Genomic DNA, 20,981 nt, shown 5'->3' with positions numbered 1-20,981 from the left:
ACAGGGATAGACAGTTTTAAAAGGGGATTAGGTAGAATCATGGAGGAGAAATCTGTCAGTAAAGGGAACATTTACATTCAGAGGCAGGTAACCTCTGGATCGCAGTGCCAGGAGACAACATCAGGGAAGGCTACAGCCTCTATGCCCTGGGATTGGTTGACCACTGTGTATATAATTTTAGGTTGAGTGTTAGAAAAGCTAAAGCTCAATATGAGCTTAGGCTAGCAAGAAACGCTAAAAACAACAAAAAGGGGTTCTTTATATTCAAAGTAAGAAAAAGAATAGGGACATAGCAGGACCATTGCGGGGAAGCTAGATAGTCATCTGACAGAAATGCTGATTTTTATGAACTTAAGCAGATTGTGAGTGGATGGGCAGGTAGTTGTAACTTCCTGCCTTGTGTAGGGGGTTGGACTAGATGACCCTGGAGGTCCCTTCCAATTCTATGATTCTATGATTGTGTGAGACAGGATGCTGGACTAGGGGGATTATTGGTCTGATCCAGTAGGGCTATTCTTATGCTCTTAGGAAGGCCTTGGCCTTCATGCCCTGTTGTTCACCCTCCAGAGGAACTGACTGGCCATTGTGTGAGGCAGAATGCTGGACTATTTATTTATTTTGGGATTTCTTGACCATTCCTCTTGGCATAGTTGGGGCAGTTTCCAATGAAACCACACAATAATTCCTAAAAACAATACAAAATGAGACAACAGCTCTCTTCTAAACATAGGAATTAAAAATGGTTAAAACGCTCAAACCAGTTGCTAGTTGGCATTAATACTCAGAGCTGTTGGTCCGATCCAGCAGCTCTGTTATGTCTTTAAGAATTAACCGCCATTGCATTAAAATAATCGCAACAGATCCGCATGCATTTTTGCTGCAAACTTGGCAACCCCAGTTTTACACAAAAGCAAGGAGTGGGGGGTAGACAAAGGAATCAGAGGAAGGAATAGAGCTAGTGCTCAGTTGGCAATATTATGTTTTCATCGGAGTAATTTCCAAAAGTGTATAGTGTCATCATCAATTCATTTTTTTGGCACTTATGACCTTTTTCATTCTGCATACATTTAGAGTTCGGTGGCACCTTTAAGATCAATAAGGTTTTATTCAAGGAATGATCTTTCATGTGCATGCACGCTTCCTCAGATACAATGTGATGGGATTCCATGACCTCATATCTGAGGAAGCGCATGTGCACATGAAAGCTCATACCTTGAATAAAACCTTGTTGGTCTTAAAGGTGCCACCGGACTCTACATTTGTTCTGCTGCTTCAGACCAACACAGCTATGCACTTGAATCTTTTTCATCCTGGTCAATTAATTTTCCTGCTTTGGATGGAGCGCCATCTGTTTTGCTTGATGTGTGTAAATTCAGAAGCAGAGCCCAGAGGCAGATAAAAGAAGGAATCTTGTCTTTCAAAAGAAATGGGGACAATATGTAAGGTTCTACAAGCCAAGCCATTTAAAAATTGTCCTTCTAGCAAGGAACCAGATAAATATTTTTGAGTGCTTGTGTCTGTACTGGATTAGTGACTGTTATTGTTTCAGAAATATGTCCTCAAAGAGCATAGTTTCGTAGAAAGAATGTCAGACTTCCCTTTTAAGGCTGGTCTGTGGGTGTGAGATGGTAAAGATGGCTATTTCAGGCCTGGTATCTGATAGATTACAATGCAAACTATGATTGTGGGAGGATAAATAAAACATTGGTTGACTTGTGCCCAAGTATCTAAATTTAAGCCAGTCCTGTCCCCAGAGCTGCTATTGAACCAATTTAATCTCATTTTCATATCCATCCTTGTCCCTTTTACAAATCTTGCGAAAGAAGTGGCCCTCCTTGCCTTTTCCTCTGAACCGTTTTCCAGAATAAAAATGGATTGGAAAAAGGGGAATTTGGACCACTGAGTGGCTATGGGTATACTGACTGTTTGTATATACAGCTGTCCAATGGGCAAAGAACACCTCCCCCCCCCCACCCCTCCTGTTTTAGCTCCAGAAAACAGCACGAGGGGGAGTCAGGAGCCCCCATTCCCGCCTTGCCACTGTCTCAGTTGTGTGTAGGCTAACAGTCCCCACTGGCAGCTCATGTAAAATGTTGTATGTGGTTTGACCCTGGGTGCTGGACCTTCTGCTTTATATGCAGAAGTAGAGATGTGCCATTTGATTCAGATCAGCTGAAAAGTATATGAATTGGCCAAATCTGTTCCAAATTGCCATTCTCCAATAAGTTTAAATCAGAGGTAGTCAAACTGCGGCCCTCCAGATGTCCATGGACTACAATTCCCATGAGCCCCTGCCAGCGAATTGTAGTCCATGGACATCTGGAGGGCCGCAGTTTGACTACCCCTGGTTTAAATAGCCGAATCAAGCTTGTTTGAATTGCTGAATTGCGTTTTGGCGCAGTTCATCCATTCGGACAAGTAGCCATTTCAACTTTAAAGTGAAACAGAAAAGGAAAAAAGTTCCACTTTCCATCTTTTCTGGGTTGGGGGGGGGCATTGAGGTAGAGCCACCAAACTAGCAGCATGAGTGCTGCAGCCACTCCTCAAAAGGACCCCCAAGTTACAAAAATATTAGAGTCCAAAGACGGTGCCCCCATCCAACCTTCATTATTTCCTATTATGAAAATATATGAACAGACTAGAAAATCTTTTTTTTTCTCATGGTAGGCCAGTAGTCTCATTCTGGGGAGGGCAGATCCCTGGCCATTCAGTAGTCCAAAACGTTTCCTGGGATCAAATTTGGATGCTGATGCTACTTTGTGTGTGTGTGTTTCTGTGAAGCATGTTTCTTTTGGCGGGTGCTCAAAAACACTGAAATGGGAAAGGAGGTACTAATGTGCCATGGGCCAGAAAGGAAGGGACCATTCGTGGGCAGGAAGTATGAGTTTTGGCAGAAAAGGTCAGAAGAAGGTCAGGTCAATGGTACCAAGGTGTTCTGGATTAGGACCAAACTAGCTGTGACCTGAGAGACCCATGATCATTCATTCATTCATTCATTCATTCATTCATTCATTCATTCATTCATTCATTCATTCATCCATCCATCCATCCATCCATCCATCCATCCATCCATTCATTCATTGAGTCAGTTGTCCGTCCATCTGTTTTTTAATTTGTTCGTTTGTTCGTTCATTCCAGGGGTAGTCAAACTGCGGCCCTCCAGATGTTCATGGACTACAATTCCCAGGAGCCCCAGCCAGTGAATGCTGGCAGGGGCTCCTGGGAATTGTAGTCCATGGACATCTGGAGGGCCGCAGTTTGACTACCCCTGGTTCATTCATTCATTTGATTTCTATACTATCCTTCCATGAGTTTAAAAGACTAAAAGCAGTGTCAAAATGTCACAGTTCATATTTGTCCAGATACCACTCCACTGGACAAAGCTCTCCCATACCTGCGAGCTGAAGGCCGACATTATATGCAGAGAATTTTTATTAAAATTTTGGAGTTGGTTGAAATATTGAAAACCTTTTGGATAAGTTTGAAAAGTATAGGAGGAAACAACCACCGATGAAAGGTCTACTTTGAAAACGGAACAAAATCTAGAGTCCGTTCTGGTTGTTTTCATTTTCCATTAAAATAGAGATTGTATAAAAGGTATTGCTAAGTGATTTTGATAGCTTGGGACAGGTTCTCTTTTTTTGCCTGTTAGGATATTTATTCAGAACCGCTTGTTTTTTCGTGTTACAGTTCATATTTGGACTGTGGCACTATAGAGGAGGAGGGGGTATATCTTTCAAACACAAGAAGAAACACTTGCACAGGTTGGGGTTCCCAATGCATTTAGATTATTTTAAGGGAAATCCTCCCAAATATACAAATCCCAAGGCTCCGGTAGCCTCATCAGCAAGCCTTCCTGACCAACTGAGATTGTGCTGCATTTTTAATTTTCCTCTTGGCTGGTTTTCTTCTACTCCATTTCTCTCTGACACCCTTCCCTTCCCTAATGCTTACGGGTCTCCACCCCATCCCCTTGCTGAATTCATTCACAATGCCAAAGCAATCCTAGGAGAGACCCTCATTAACTTATTAGGGGCTGTGGTGAACTCTTTGTTTCCCTGGCTATTATTTTCCAACCTCTCGTCTCCTGGAAATAGAGACTCCTTAAAAACCCGGGCAAATTGTCCCCCTCTCGGTGCAGAGAGAAAAGCCACATAGATTAGTTTAAACGTTCCATGTTTCGCTACCACAGGGAAGAGTCGGAAATGAAAATTAAGTAGTCTCAAGAGACGGTCACCTTTTAGCCAGCAAATTAACGGAGATGCTCAGCTTTGTGTCTTCCTGCAAATAACACAGAGGCTTGAGCCTTTTTGGGGTTCATGCTCACCCCTCTTACTTGTCTTCTTTCACCTGTTTTGTGTGCCCATTAGCTGCCTGGAGAACCTGCCACTGTCTGAGTGGTTTCAGCCCATTTCCCTGTTGAGCTACAGGCCTGGTCTCTTTCTCCACAATGGAAAATATGGGAGATGATTGATTGGCTGGTTCCCACATCTTACTTCCATGGTCACTTCTCTGACATCTAACAACTTGTCTCCCAAAGTGGCCAACCAGGTCCTCTGAAGCAGGGGTAGTCAACCTGTGGTCCTCCAGATGTCCATGAACTACAATTCCCATGAGCCCTTGCCAGCAAATGCTGGCAGGGGCTCATGGGAATTGTAGTCCATGGACATCTGGAGGACCACAGGTTGACTACCCCTGCTCTGAAGGGCCAACAGGACATAGAGAGGCCAAGGCTTTCTCCTCATGATGCCTCCTGGCTCTGGGATTCAGGGGCTTAGTGCCTTTGAATGTGGAGTTTCCCCTCAGTAGCCATTGACAGGTTTCTCCTCTATGAATCTATCTTAATCCTCTTTTAAAGTTGTTTATTCCAGTGGCCATTACTACATCCTCTGGCAGAGAATTCTACATATCTATCACTCTCTGGGAAAAAGAAGTATTTCCTTTTGTCTGTCCCTTCTAGTGCCCATCAGCTTCATTGGATGCCCTTGAGTTCTAATATTTTGGGAGAAGGAAAAATGTGCTGCATGCCAACTCTCTCTAACCCAGGCATGATTTCGTTAACCTCTCTCTGCCTCCCCCATCCTGTGTTCACAATGCAGGCTTGCTAGGTATCCTGCCCCTGACAGTTTTCTGGCTCGGGGGGGGGGGGGGCTCTTTCCTTCTCCCCATGCACCATGGTCCTGATCCGAATCAGAGGCCTGAGTGCTTACAAGGCTGAATTCCCAGCTAGGAGCTGAGTGCTGAGGTCTGACCCAAAGTCCCCATTGAGGGTAAGCATGGGACGTATTGTGCTGTGAGGCCCTGCGTCTATTCACAATGCCTGCTTTATGTGCAGGTTTTACATCAGCCTCCTGCTGGGCGATTTGTCTGCCCTGTGATATTTGCACAGAGTTCTCATGTTCTGCGTCCTCCCTGGTTTATAAGGTGCTAATGACCTCTTAAAAATTCCTGGTGCTTTCCCAACCGGCCAGAACCCAAGGAGCAGACTTGGGGGATGTAATGTTGTGCGAATGTGTCAAGCTAAGTGGTTTGCGCATGCTGATATCATACAGGTACTCTTGCCACAGAGCCAGATTCCTGTCAAGCGCATATTCTAGGAATACCAGCGTACCCTGCCTGGTACCCTGGGAGGTTCGGAGGGGCAGGGACAGACACATTGATGTCATGCTGGTTTGTCATCTCACTTACAGGAACCTCCTCCCTCCCAGTAACATTATGTCACTGGAGACAACATTTTGGGGCTGGTGAAGCTGAGAGAGCACTGAGAGAACTGTGACTGGCCCAAGGTCACGGAGCTGGCTGCATGTGGAGGAAGAGTGGTGCTTCAAACCCGCTTCTCCAGATCAGAGGCCACCGCTCTTAGCCGCTGCACCCAGCCGGCTCTTATTTTGCTCCATCAGGGCTGAGCATGAAGAGTCAACACCATTTGGTACCAGCTAATGCCCTGTGCCCACCCTAGTCCTGCTGTGTCTCCTCTCGGCCCTCTTGCTGGACGCACGACCATGTGCCCCCACCCCATGGCCTGCTCCCATCAGCCTTGATGAAGCAGTAGAAGAAGTAAGGGGGAAGATCCCATCTCCTTCTGGGTGGCAGTGTGCAATGGACTCAGCGGGAGAAGGCAAAAGCGTGGCCGGTGACAATGAAATGCCTGCTCAGCCAGGGGAGCCCACTGGGGATGTCTTGCCCAAAAATTTGGAGCTGCATGTCCAGAATGACTCACTGAGTGACTGGGAACACCCCCCCCCCTCAGTTCCTCCCACCAATGTTGGGACACTGGTAGCTGGGAGATTGCTGGGAGACCTCCCACTATAGCTGTAACGCCACGGAGTCCACCCTCTAAATCAGTCATTTCCTCCACGCAAATTGGTCCCTGCACTCGATACCAATGGTAATTCTTGGAGCGCTCCCTGCTTCACCTGGAGGATGGCAACCGTATGGATCAGGTGCCCCTTGGCCTGTAGCTCGAGGCAGCTTTAGTTCTGTGAAACTAGCAGCCTGCTGTTTCGTGCACCAGCCCTTCTTTTCGGGCGGTTGGCAACCGACGGGACAGTGCTTCGTAGAGCGACGAGCCCATCGGGCAGGAGAAAGCTCCTTCGGCGCGCCAGATGTCTCGTGCTCCAAATCCGTGCGGCTTTTAACACCTGACACGGAGAATTTCTGCCGCGAGTGAAGAAACCTCCCTCTCTCCCCCTCCGCCTGCGAGGCCTGCCTGCCCTGCTGTGGCTCAGCCCCTTCCCTCACTGCCACGGGGACATTAAAACTTCAGCGATCCGCCTCTCCAAAGGCCGCCCTTGGGCCCGTGCCTGGAAAAACAGTAGGCGAAATGCTGCAACCTTAAATTCTAACATGTGTACGTTTAAACGTCTTATTCCCATTTCCAAGCCACGTTCCCTCCAGAAAGCCATGAGGAAAAAATTACCATCCGCCTCAAGAATATCTCGGCAGAGCGTTTATCTCCCGGCCATGATGGACATTTTCAGCTGGCAAACCCTCCAGGCTTGTTCACCCGGCGGCCTTTTCTCCGCGGCAAAGAGGGCAGGCTCAGTGCCTCGCTTTCCTGCAAGTGGTTGGCGAGGGCTGGAAGGTGGACTGAGTGGTCTTAGGGATGCCAACCTCCAGGTGGTAGCTGGAGATCTCCCGAGGTTACAACTGATCTCCTCGAGAAACGTCGGAAGGTGGACTCCATGCCATTATGACTCACTCCCCAAACCCCAAATCTGTTTTTCCAGCCGGATCTGTCAATCGTAGTGGGGGGAGGAGTGTGAATGGAGCTGCCAACCTCCAGGTGGGGGCTGGAGGTCTCCCAGGATTACCACTGACCTCCAGGTGACACAGATCAGTTCCCCTGGAGAAAATGGCTGCCTTGGAGGGGGGACTCGGTGGCATTTTACCCCAATGTGGTCGGTCCCTTTCCCACCCTCCACCACGCTGAGGCCCCACTCTTGCAAATATCCAGGTATTTCCCAAGAGGGAGTGGGCCAAGCTGTCTTGCCTGGCAAGTCACCTGACAATTGTGAACTGGGATTCCCAAGAGCCCTCAGTGGGCACCGTAATCGAGCGTGCTTTCATTCAAGATGCTCTGACATTCAGACGTAGAGCTCGTTCCTCTGAACATATGGTTGTTGCTATTTTTATTTTTGTGCCGTCAAGTCACAGCTGACTTACGACAACCCTGTGGGGTTTTCAAAGTAAGAGACCTTCAGAGGTGGTTTGCCATTGCCTGCCGCCTCGTGATGCCCCTAGACTTCCTTGGTGGTCTCCCATCCAAATGCCAATCATGGCCGATCCCGCTGAGCTTCCGCGTTCTGCCAAGATCAGGGTAACCTGGACCATCCAGGTCAGGGCGAACATTTTACCAGCAGGGTTTTATTGTTAGGAAGCATCTTAATAGCAGCGTTTTATTGTTTGTATAAAGCCATAAATATGTTGTTTATTAAACAGACTTCTATTTCTGCCACAATAATGCAGGGGGATAGCATTCTCTTCATCCTCGTGCATCAGAAATTCATTTCTATGTCCTAAAGCAGTAGTTCTCAACCTGGGGGTCGGGACCCTTTGGGAGTCGAACGCCCCTTTCACAGGGGTCATGGCAGGTCAAGCAGCTTGGCTGGGGGGGGCGCCACCCACACAACATCCTTGCGGGGTAGATCGAGATAGAGCGTTCATCTGTCTGGAGCAGCAGAAAAGAGCGAGATCAGCATGGTGGGACAAGAGGCAGAACTGAACTGAGAAACCTGGGGAAAAAACAATTTATCTACAATCGTGAACAATGGATCTTCACGCCACTAGTCAGTTTCGGTTTAACTTCTGTGAAAGAACCCTTGCATAATCCTATGGTTGGGGGTCACCCCAGCATGAGGAACTGTATTAAAGGGTCGCGGCATTAGGAAGGTTGAGAACCACTGTCCTAAAGGGTTCTAACTTGGGGACAAAAGCACAGGGGAAACTAAACCAAAGCAGAATTTTTGATCCGATTGTACGGTTTTTATTGCAGGGAGTCTCCGGTGGACTGCAGCGTTAGCAAATGCAACAAGTTGGTCACTGCGGGGACAGAGTCCAACCCCTTGAATTATGGCACCTACATGGATGAGAAGAATGGCCCTCCTCCCCCCAACATGACAACCAATGAAAGGAGAGTCATTGTCCCGGCAGGTAGGGTGCCCCTGTTTTGGATGCCAGTTTCAGTCAAGTGTCCAGACTGCATGAAATTTGGTCTCAGGCTGATGGAGGGAATGGGGTGTGTGGAAATCACACATTTTGTTATCTTACTTACAAACCATGACTTGAAGCCAATGAGGAACCTGGTTTTGGAATCTGGTTTTGTCAGCATTTGTGGGTTTGTCCGGTTTGGATGCCGTGACCAGTGGTGATCTCTTGCAGACTGGAAGTCCTAAATTTCTGCATTGTGGACGAGGGAACTCACTGAAAAAAAGACCATAACGCGAGGGAAAGTTGAAAGCATTAGGAAGAGAAGAAGTCCCAATGTGAAATGCAGTGAGCCATGAAAGGGAGCCCGGCCCTTCAGATTGCAAGGCCTGAACAAGGCTGTTAAGGATTGGATGTCTTGGAGGTCATTGATCAAAAGCAGCTTGATAGCGTGTGAACACACGTAATTGAAGGCAGGGGAAACATGTAAGGTTGAGGATTTCCAAGGCTTATTCCTGTACTGACAAACTGTGGTTTGTTATGGATGACTAGAGCTAATCGCATCTTTCTGTCATGAAGGAAACATACTAGCAGCAAAAGGCTACAGGGTTTACTATGAGAAGATAATTCACTGAATCTTCCCTTTTGGACAAGTTAATGAATTTTAGACATTCTAATCCTGGCGATAGCAACAGAGAGAAGAGAAGAGATGCTTTTTGATAACCCTGTTTTTCACTTTTCAAAATGGCTTACAAACACCTTTCCCTTCCTCTCCCCACAACAGACCCCTTATGAGGTAGGTGGGGCTGAGAGAGTTCCAACAGAACTGCTCTGTGAGAACAGCCCTAAGAGAACTGTGACTGGCCCAAGGTTACCCAGCTGGCTGCATGTGGAGGAAGAGTGGGGAATCACACCCAGCTCTCCAGATTAGAGTCTGCTGTTCTTAACCAGAACACAGTGCTGAAAAACTACCTTGTTGAACTACAATTCCCATGAGTCCCTGCCTGCAGCATGTAGTCCATGGACATCTGGAGAGCCACAGTTTGGCTGCCCCTGCCCTACTGTGCATCCCAGGTAGCTAATATTTCTAATGGACTACCACTCAACATGGAGGTCCCCCTGATGCGTTATGGCTGATTGCCATAGATAGGAAATCGTTTCAAAGCCATCTTAGACCAATTATGTGCCCCTCGCAACGTCTTGTAGTGGCCTTCGGTAAGCATTTTCGGAAACACTCCCTTTTGTCAGTCCTGCGCACTTGCTTGCCCTTTGAAGTTAGAATGATAAAAGCCACAGATAAGAAACGAGCCAGATCTTTCGGGGTGGGGAAGACTAGAAAGATAAGATTTCCGACAGGGCTTCCTACTATTAAGGCTTTCGTGTCTACTATTACTATTTTGTGTCTACTTCCTACTATTAAGGCTTTTGTGTCTACTATCAAGGCTTGCACAGAAAGAAGAAAATGAGACATTTTGCACTAAGCCCCATTTGCACTACGCACTTTGGCTGTTCCTGAATCACAACCTCTTACCTCACAGGTTTAGGGTTACCAGGTTACCACTGGTGGAGGGAGGTGGGCTAGGTTGCCTGTTCCAGATTGGGAAACTCCTGGAAATTTGGGGATGGAGCCAGGAGAGAATAGGGTACCTCAGCAGGTTACAGAATACCAAACAGCAGGGATGGCCAAACTACGGCTCAACAAAGGGGAATTGCAGTCCACGGACATCTGGAGAGCCACAGTCTACCTGTAAAGCATCCATTTTCTCCAGGGGAACTGATCTCTGTAGTGTAGCAATCAGCTGTAATTCCAAGGGATGCCAGAGGGCTGGCATGCCCTGAAGAGACCTTTAAGAGCTCCTGCCAGACTGAGCATGTATCTTGAAAATGTAAAGTTCTGCTGGACTCCTCCATGCCGTGCACACGCAGCAAAGATCACAAAGCTGCTTGGAGGAAGAGGAGGATTCAAAAAACAACGAAATAACATGATTAAGATGCAATACAGAACTTGCTGCTGCTTCCTGACTAGCAAGAGCTCCGAAACAAGCATCTAGTCCTCATGTTTGAAAGAGGACGGAACATCACTGCTTATGATCCCATGGTTTTCCCACTACTATGGCCTCTTTGCTCATACTGATCCCACCTCCAAACCCACACCCTGTTTATGAGAATCTCGGTTTTGCAATGAGAAAGAGCTTCACGGAGGAAGTAGAATAACTCAAACGGTAAGAATTATCCGGAAGGCAGATACTGGTGGAGCGTATGAGGAAGGCTGTTAGCTGTTGGTAATGTTTCACGGACGAGTGTTTTGATAGGGTGGCTGGCATTTTTAGATAAGAGTCATGAGAAGAATGCACAGGAAGCAGCTAGAAAGGCAGATAGTCTGTGATAAAGTCAAGCTGTAAAAATAGCAGCCTGCTTGAAGGCTGGAAATGACATAAAATGTAAATCACACATAAATACCGTTGGTTAAATACTCTGGGTTGGAAATGCTGGAAGATTATCTTTTTGCAGGGCGGAGGCAGCCTGAGTAAAGTGAGGTTCGGAGAGACAAGGGACTTTGATGGGCTATAATGCCACAGAGTCTGCTTATTTCCTCCCAGTGAACTAATCCCTCTCGCCTGGAAGATCAGTTGTAATCCCTGGAGCTCTCCAGCCACCACCTGGAGGCTGGCAATCATATGCTAAGACCACATGAACCTGCCTGGCACAATACCTCACAGCCCCTCACCTCAATCTGTAAGGTTGCCAGACTACAGGTGGGGCTGGAGACATCCTGCCATTGCATCTGTTCTCCAAGCAATTGAGATACATTCCCCTGGAGCAAATGGCTGCTTTTGTGGGTTGACTGTATGCCCTTTGACCCTGAAGAGGCCACTCCCCTCTGCACACCCCGCCCTCCTCAGGCTCCACCTCTAGAATCTCCAGGTATTTTCCCGACTGCTGGGGGGGGGGGGAGAAGGAGAAGGAAGTCGAAGATGGGCTCCTGCCAAACCTCCCCATCGGACATTCTAGTCAGGGGTCTGAGTAACAGAAATTTGGAAATGTTTTAAAATTTTTAATCTTTGTATATGTTTTAAGGCTTTGAGCATTTGGAAGGGTGTGATACAAATAAAATGTGTTGTTATTTTTTTTTGCTGCTGCTGCTGCTGCTGCTGCTACTACTACTACTACTACTACTACTACTACTACTACTACTACTACTACTACTACTACTACTATCACCACCACCCTATTAGGTCACATTTCTTTTTTACCTGCTGTAGTGTAGAAAACAAGAGCCTCTTGTGGCGCAGAGTGGTAAGGCAGCAGAAATGCTGTCTGAAGCTGTCTGCCCATGAGGTTGGGAGTTCGATCCCAGCAGCCGGCTCAAGGTTGACTCAGCCTTCCATCCTTCCGAGGTCGGTAAAATGAGTACCCAGCTTGCCGGGGAGTAACACGGTAATGACTGGGGAAGGCACTGGCAAACCACCCTGTATTGAGTCTGCCATGAAAACGCTAGAGGGCGTCACCCCAAGGATCAGACATGACTCGGTGCTTGCACAGGGGATACCTTTACCTTTTAGTGCAGAAAACAGTGTGTGTGTGTGAATGAATTAGTATTGCTCATAACGCCACCCTCTGTAACAGGAACCCTAAAGCCAGATCTTAGTTTGATGGTGGGCGTGGTAAGAGAAAGTTGTGGCCGGGGTCCAGGGCCCTGTCTTCCGCCCTCGGTGTTGATTCTGCAGGGCCAGAGTTGCAAGCAGGGCTTGGGCGAGTGGGAGTAAGGAGTTTGTTTTTGTCAGTACGGTCTGGAGCTGTGAGTCAGACGTATAAAGCAAAGTTGCCTGAGCGAGGAGAGGTCATTGAATAGAATTTACTGCTTTCTGGAGCCCGGTCGTAAACAGCCCTCCCAAAAAAAAAGTTTAATAACCATCTGTACAAAATTTGTCACGGGCCAGATTGCTGGAACTGCTTGTCTCATGGAAACCTGAACGTGGAAGGGGAGAAAATGAATACAGAATAGAGCCCTGTCACTGGGCTAATGTAGCCCATTCATGGAGATGGCTGGACCAGTCTTGGTCATTCTGGACTCTGCCACAGACTCGCTATTTGCCCTTCAGCGAATGACTTTCCTTGTCCCTGTAGTCTTCGCAAAATCAAATGCACTGCAGAGGATCTAGTGCAGGGGTAGTCAAACTGCGGCCCTCCAGATGTCCATGGACTACAATTCCCAGGAGCCCCCTGCCAGCGTTCGCTGGCAGGGGGCTCCTGGGAATTGTAGTCCATGGACATCTGGAGGGCCGCAGTTTGACTACCCCTGATCTAGTGGTAGAGAACAAGAGCATAGAAATGCAGGAAATTATCTTTCCTTCCTTGACCATAAAAAGCTAACTTGTATCACGGTATATCATTATGATCTGCTTTGGCTGATAACTACTCTCTGGGGTCTTAGGCTAAAACTAACCCTTCCCAGTCCAGGTACCTGAGATAGTTTAATTAGCTTCTGGGGATTGAACCTGGGACATTCTGTATGCAGCTTGGTGTAGTGGTTAGGAGTGCTGACTTCTAATCTGGCGAGCCGGGTTTCATTCCCCACTCCCCCACATGCAGCCAGCTGGGTGACCTTGGGCTCGCCACAACACTGATAAAGCTGTTCTGACTGAGCAGTAATATCAGAGCTCTCTCAGCCTCACCCACCTCACAGGGTATCTGTTGTGGGGAGAGGAAAGGGAAGGCGACTGTAAGCCACTTTGTGTCTCCTTTGGGTAGAGAAAAGCGGCATATAAGAACCAACTCTTCTTCTTCCATAATATCAGGGCTCATAATATCAGGGCTCTCTCAGCCTCATCTCCCTCACAGGTTGTCTGTTGTGAGAAGAGGAGCCGTATGGGAGGGCGGTATAAAAATCAAATAAATAAGTCAAATGTAAGCTGCTTTGAGACTCCTTCAGGTAGAGAAAAGCGGCATATAAGAACCAACCCTTCTTCTTTTTTCCTGTAATTTAATTTAAACATTTCTATCCTGCTTTATCTCCTTCAAAGCAAGGCGGCTTGGATGTTCTCCAGAGCCAACATATTTGGGAAACTTGAGCAGCTTTGGAATAAATAGCCCATCGCACGAATAGTGGTTGGGGGCTGTCAGTCTAATTCCATTAATGCTATTAGAAAAATACTTCTGATTTTTTTCCCTAAAGCAAAAAAAAAAAATCTATATTTTTCTTTTCTCTCTAGATCCCACCTTATGGACCCAGGAACATGTCCACCAGTGGCTGGAGTGGGCCATAAAAGAATACGGTTTGATGGAGATGGACACCAGTTTTTTCCAGAACATGGACGGGAAGGAGCTGTGCAAAATGAATAAGGATGATTTCCTCCGGGCAACCTCTCTCTACAACACGGAAGTCCTGCTGTCTCACCTCAGTTACCTCAGGGAAAGTAAGCGGTTACTGGCCTCTGTTTTTATGCTCTTTGCCCTAATCCGGGGAACTGGGTTAGATTCCGCACTCCTCCACCACATAAAGCCTGCTGTATGACCTTGGGCCAGTCACAGTTCTCCCAGAGCTCTCTCAGCCCCATCGACCTCACAAGGTGTCTGTTTTTGAAAGAGAAAGGGAAGGCGATTGTAAGTCACTGCATGTATTTAATTAATTTGTTTGTCTGTTTGCTTGCTTGACTTCTAGATCCCACAAGCAGGCTTGACTCGGTTCACAGCATATCTCCATACGTAACACCATGAAATCACAATTAAAACCGTAATAAAACCATAGCCGCAGGGGAGGGGGCGGTACATAAATGTAATAAATATAATAAATAAATAAATGTAATGTTCCGCTTCTTATCTGTTTATCACTCCGTCTGCCACTTTCCGCTTTGCGTCTTTGCAGTCAGTTTAGACACTTTGGACACATGAGATCTGCTGCGTGACTTTGGGCCAGTCACAGTTCTCACAGAACTCTCTCAGCCATACCGACCTCTGTTACGAGGAGAGGAAGGGAAGCAGATCGGCAGCCGCTTTGAAACTCCTTCAAGATGGGTAGCCATGTTAGTCTGTCTGTAGCGGCAGACAAGACTAAGAGCCCAGAATCACTTTAAAGACTAACAAACTGTGTGGCAGAATTTGAGCTTTCATGAGTCACTGCTTACTTCTTCAGATATCTGGAGAAGTGAAAAGTGACTCGCAAGAGGTCATACCCTCCCACAAATTTTGTTAGTCTTTTAGCTGCTACTTGTCTTCGTCCTTTGAGACTCCTTAAGGAAGAGGGAAAGCGAGGTATGAAAACTCTTTCTTTGTAGTGAGAGAACACCGTCTCAGTTCCAGAGCAAAGCAAATGGCGCCAGCATGGTCCACGCCCACCCTCTCGCCATGTTCTTTCATAGTGTGCTCCAGGTCACTTGTGAACTTGAGATCTGAAATACTAAGCAAGTCCACCGGCACCTGCTTTAGCACCCTAGTAGTTGCGCTGGCACTGCTATTTAAGGTATTTCTATTCCCAGTTTTTCTATAGTGCGTTTCTAAGGAAGCTCGCGACACGACAAAAAGGATGAACACGAAACAATTGAAAAGCCCAGCAAGGTAAAAAATCGACGGGAGGGATGACAAAGCTATAAAAAGCAGATTAACTTTAAAGAGCAGCGGCAAACCGATTTAAATGATAAGAAAATGATTATAAAGGCCAGCATGGGGAAAACAATATTTCACATTAACAAGCTCTAGAAAGTCGAGAAAAAGCAAGGTGGGGAGATAAACATGTTTTTGGCAGGTATCTGCAAGATAATGAAGTAGGGGCCAGGCCTCTATGGATAGAGTGATGGTTTCCTGAACTAGTGTTAAGTCCTCTTTGCACCTGATCCGGGTCTACAGTTGCCAACCTCCAGGTGGTGAAAGGGGATCTTCTGGGATTACAACTGATCACTAGGTCAGGGGTAGTCAACCTGTGGTCCTCCAGATGTTCATGGACTACAATTCCCATGAGCCCCTGCCAGCGTTTGCTGGCAGGGGGCTCATGGGAATTGTAGTCCATGAACAACTGGAGGACCACAGGTTGACTACCCCTGCACTAGGTGACAGAGAAATGTACACTTGGAGAACATGGCCGCTTTGGAAATTGGCCCCCACTGAAATCCCTCCCCTCCCCAAATTCAACCCGCCTCTGGCTCCATCCCCAACATCTCCAGGTATTTCCCAGCCTGTTGCTGGTGACCCTAATTTGGCCCCTATTCCCTTGCAGAGCAGCCAGTAAGATAAGGTGACGGCCTTTTGCTCGTCCAGTGCAACGTGAACATCTCCCTGCCAGCGTCTTTGGCCAGCATGGAGATGTCGTGACGAAGATACAAAACCCCGTCGTGCTCATTAAAGCCAGCTCCTGCCTGCTTGTGGGCCAGGAAGGCTAGCCGGCTACTGGAGACAACCCCTTTTCCAAGCAGCTGTTCTCTAGCCGCCTAATGACAGTCTGGTTTCTGGATTTCTGGGTAACTCCCTTGCGGCGCGAGCCCTTTGAAGGGAATTTATAGTTTTTTTCCAGCCTTAATTTCCAAGGGGAAGTTTTGGTGCGGAGTTTCTCGACTGCAAGGGGGGGAAAGGCACTTTGAGAGATGCCTTCTTTTTGTCCTGTGACAAAGGGGGTTTCGGGACCCTTTAATCTAATGGGGATGCCCTCAGTTGCGCTTTGGACCCCCACATTCTACCCGTTTGTATGGAAATCTGCTGCCTCCTTCCTGTGATCTGCAGGCAAGAAGAGTTGGTTATTATGCCCTGCTTTACTCTACCTGAAGGAGTCACAGAACGGCTTACAGATCGCCTTCCCTTCCTCTCCCAACTACAAGCACCTTGTGAGCCAGTTGGGTCGGAGAGAGTTCTGACGGAACTGTGACTGGCCCAAGGTCCCCCTGCAGGCTTCATGTGAAGAAGGGGCGGGGAATCAAACTCAGTCCTCCAGATTAGAGTCTGCCACTCTTAACCACTTGCGCTATCTGGCAAACACTCCTTCTGAAACAGTCAAGTCATTGAGAGTTACATTTGAGAGTTACGTATGTCTTGCATTGATCCATTTAATAAGAGAACAATCTACAAAGGTGTGTGTGTGCGGGGGGGGGGTATTGTGAAGACCAAAATTTGCACGTCTTCTTTGGAACTGGCAACAGAACTAGCAATTTATCTCTGGTTGCTGAAGGATTTTGTACGTAAATATTATGTTAATGCCAAGGATCTAGCCCTGACAGGGGTAGTCAACCTGTGGTCCTCCAGATGTTCATGGACTACAATTCCCACGATCCCCTGCTAGCAAACACTGGCAGGGGCTCATGGGAATTGTAGTCCATGGACCTCTGGAGGACCACAGGTTGACTACCCCTAGCCCAGGAGACGCCAATCTCATCAGATCTCGGAAGCTAAGCAGGGCTCATCCTGGCTAGTATTTGGATGGGAAACCTCTAAGGCAGGGGTAGTCAACCTGTGGTCCTCCAGATGTTCATGGACTACAATTCCCATGAGCCTCTGCCAGCATTTGCTGGCAGGGGCTCATGGGAATTGTAGTCCATGAACATCTGGAGGACCACAGGTTGACTACCCCTGCTCTAAAGAACAGGACACGGAGGCAAGGAATGGCAAACTACATCAGAACGTCCCTTGACCTGCTGCCAGACACTCCAAGGATCTCCTGGCTGCACTGTACATGCCATACAACAAATCAATAAACGGAGGATCTAGCAGTCACCCCAGATTTCTCCGGGGTGCTTGGAAGACTGCTATCCAAAAGGAAGGTGGGAAATGACCCAATGCCCCTTCTGCCTGAGCTGGGAGATCCAGTTCTGCTAGCTTCTGTTGATGAGACCATCTGGGAGGGGGCAGGAAGCCGCCAGATTGACTTCCATCGTGTCTGCATCCAGCCCAGATGAAGCACGCATTCAGGGAATGTTTTATATTTAACTTTGTCATTCGGATAAGATTTTGATTCCCACGAGCCCCACTGGAATCCGCCTTTGGCTGAAAAGCAGGATGAACAGTGCAAGCAGCTAAAAGGGTGAATAGTTATATGTCCTTCCGTGTGGAAATATTTGGACAGGGGCCCCTTTTTAAAGGTGTAATCCATTATCCGATCTTCTTGCTAGGAGTTATAGGATAGACCCAATAAATGAGTAGCCCCAGGAGTAAGAACACCAATGATAATCTCAACAAAGGGATATATGTTCATATGGGGCAGAATGATTCTTTACCTACAGCAGGGGTAGTCAACCTGTGGTCCTCCAGATGTTCATGGACTACAGTTCCCATGAGCCCCTGCCAGCAAACGACCTACAGGATGTAATGTAAGCAAGATATAATGGGAGCTAGGTCTCGGCCCTAGAATCTGCATTCAGGATTTGAGGAACAACAAGACAAACAGGGCAATCCTAAAAACATTTCTCCAGAAAAAACTCCATTGAATAGATTCAAATGAGTAGCCGTGTTGGTCTGAAGTAGCCCAATGAAATCAGAGTCCAGGAGCACCTTTAAGACCAACAAAGGTTTATTCAGGGCGTGAGCTTTCAAGTGCAAGCACTCTTCCTCAGACTATCAACTGACCATCATGACTGACGAAGAGTGCTTGCACTCGAAAGCTCACGCCCTGAATAAATCTTTGTTGGTCTTAAAGGTGCTCCTGGACTCTGATTTTATTATTCCATTGAATAGACTTCAGTATAATTCGGAAAAGACCTGCTTAAGATTGCTCTCAAAAGCACCCATTTGAGCACGTACAGAGTGTTTTCCCCCTCGTCACTAAGTCTCATGAGCCCACACAGTGCCTTCCTAGTCTGGGGATTGTGGCTGCAACCCCTTTAGATATTAATCTTTGGGGTTCTGTCTTTCCCATCCGTCTCCTGCCCTGTAAGCCCTCGCCGTCTCTGGTTCGCTTTCTCTCTTTTCTTCCCCTCCTTTTTTCATTTAGAGCTGCTAATAGGAAACACATTTCTTCTCTCCCTTTTTCTGGTGTTCCCACCAGAAACCTCAGACTGTTGGGCAAAGGTGAGAACTTCCAGCAATAAACTGGGGCCTGAGGTGCTCCCTTTTCGGCTTGCCCAGCTTGCGTTGTTCAGCACAGAGCAGTCCCAAGATCTCTCTGACAAGTTCATTTAACAGTAATTCTCTCCCTCCCCGTCCGCCTCCAGACCAATTTCACCGCACCTCAGCAGCATGAGCAGGCCGTGTAATCACAGGGAGTCTTGTCTCATGGCCCTGAACTAGGCTGGTGAGTCCTGGGGCATGCTCAGCTTGGAAGTCAGGATACCTTTCCAGGCAGCCTGAAAAATATGTCAGGCAGATATTAGTCTCCTCTTGGGTACTTGCAAAAAGCATGTGTCAAACTGCCCCCCCCCCATACACACACACAAACACAAAATCCCTTCAGTTGTGAAAACACTTGTAGAGTACTTGTAGAGCCAGCCACGATGGTGACATTTTGAGTATTTGAGCTGCGTGACTCGGGTTCAATTCCCCGTTCTGCCGCGGAAGTTTGTTGGATGCCCTTAAGCTGATCATTATCTTGGCCTGACCTACCTCGTAGGGTGGTTGTTGTGAGGATGGAGGAAAAACTGAGGTGGGGAGAACAAATGTAAGATGCTTTGTGTCTCTACTGGGACCAACAGCAGAGAATGGATGGATGGATGGATGGATGGATGGATGGATGGATGGATGGATGGATGGATGGATGGATGAATGAATGAATGAATGAATGAATGAATGAATGAATGAATGAATGAATGAATGAATGAATGAATGAATGAATGAATGAATGAATGAATTTCCAGGTTTACTTCCTGACCATTAATCCTTAGGTATTCAGAACACGGTTATCAACTTTCTCCCAGAATAATAACATGATCTCCAAATGACCAGGATCATTTCCCCTGGAGAAAATGACAGCCCTGGAACGTTGCCCGTATGGCATTATGCCCCACTGAGGTCCGACCCCTTCCCCAAATTCCTTCCATTCAGGTTCCAACCCCAAATTTCCAGGAATTTCCTAGCCCAAAGTTAACAACCCTAGCTGAGAAATACCTTTCTCAGCCCGGTCAGACTGGAAAACACAGAGTTGTCTGGATTAATGTTCTGAGTCAGTGCAAAGTAATTCCACAGGACGATGATGATTTTGCTACGGTTCAACACTCCAGCAGACCCATTCAGAAAAATCATCAGTGAGGCATAACAGTTATACTGCTGGACTAGGACAGTCGAGGGTTCAAATCCCAACTTGTGAAGCTTACTGAGTGACCATGGGTCAATCATTCTCTCCCAGTCTACCTTGCAGGGCTGTTGTGAGATAAGCCCGGCAAGAGGAGAGCAACAAGCCTGTCTTTTCTCCTCGGAATAAGAGTGACAGTAAAACGAACCGCATTAATAAATACATGGTGTTGCCCCCGGTACTGTAGCGCTTTAGAATTTAGAATCTGAGCATCCTTTGTTTGAAAACTTGTTCACTTAAATGCTTTCCCCACCACCACCATGTTTTCTGCTTGCAGCCCAGCTCCCTTCATAGACAACAAACTCCATTGTGGATAGCTATAATGTTAATGTCTCCCTCCCCAAATCTCCCCAGCATTTCTGTTGACCATTGCAAAATGTACTTTTTATTTGTGACTGCATGTCTTTAATTTTTTCTCTCTTGTTTCCCTCGCCCCAGGTAGCTCATTGCTGTCTTACAACACACCGACCCACACAGAGCCCTCCTCGCGACTCAGCACCAAAGAAGGTAAGTTTCTTCCACTTAGTCATTTCTCTAGCCCTGAAGTTTGGTTTTGAAATTGCCAGACGCCGTCTTCTTTGCAGCTTGTAACTCTGTAAAGCCAACCAAACCCAAGCGTTCTTACAGTCCCATCCTAAGCATGTTGATGATGGTGATGGTGATGATGAAGCTCTTGGTGATCCTACTGTCTCCACGATTTCCGATCTTGCACCGCTTCTTTTAGTTGTGCAGTGCTCTGGCCGCTGTCCATTTTGACTGTGTCCAACCCCCGTCTTCTTTGTTGACCAGGTTCCCTCTCACCACTGACCAGTCCTAGCATAATTGTTCTCTCCACTGAGTTGGTTTGCATGATATGACCAAAGCAGTTGAGCCGTAGGTTCGTGATTTTGCCTTCCAGTGATACGTCGGGCTTTATGCGCTGTCATATTTCCTTGTTTGTGACTTTCACTGCCTATGGAATCTGCAGAAGCTTCGTCCAGCATCAGAGTGCAAACAAATCAACTCTCCTCCTGTCCGATTTCTTCACTGTCCAGTTTTCACAGCCGCAAGTGGCTATAATCAGGCTTCTGACTTTGCTTTTCCATGTTCAGTTCAGGCTCGAACATGTTTACTTGGAAGTAAGTCTCACTAGGCT

The 20,981-nt window shown here is 47.2% G+C and overlaps 1 protein-coding gene across 5 annotated transcripts in view; it reads left to right on the top strand.

Annotated features, from left to right (window-relative positions):
- Nucleotides 1-20,981, top strand: part of FLI1 (Fli-1 proto-oncogene, ETS transcription factor) — a 97,181-nt gene that overhangs the window by 54,891 nt on the left and 21,309 nt on the right. For all 5 annotated transcript variants that reach the window (XM_077305291.1, XM_077305293.1, XM_077305296.1 and 2 more), the window contains 3 exons: nt 8,495-8,652; nt 13,860-14,063; nt 20,285-20,353. In XM_077305291.1, the coding sequence (XP_077161406.1) occupies nt 8,495-8,652; nt 13,860-14,063; nt 20,285-20,353 (431 nt within the window). The remainder of the gene's footprint in view (nt 1-8,494; nt 8,653-13,859; nt 14,064-20,284; nt 20,354-20,981) is intronic.

This window comes from Paroedura picta, chromosome 12 (assembly GCF_049243985.1).
Source record: "Paroedura picta isolate Pp20150507F chromosome 12, Ppicta_v3.0, whole genome shotgun sequence".
Lineage (NCBI taxonomy): Eukaryota > Metazoa > Chordata > Lepidosauria > Squamata > Gekkonidae > Paroedura > Paroedura picta.
This window is presented reverse-complemented; position numbering and strand designations above follow the sequence as displayed.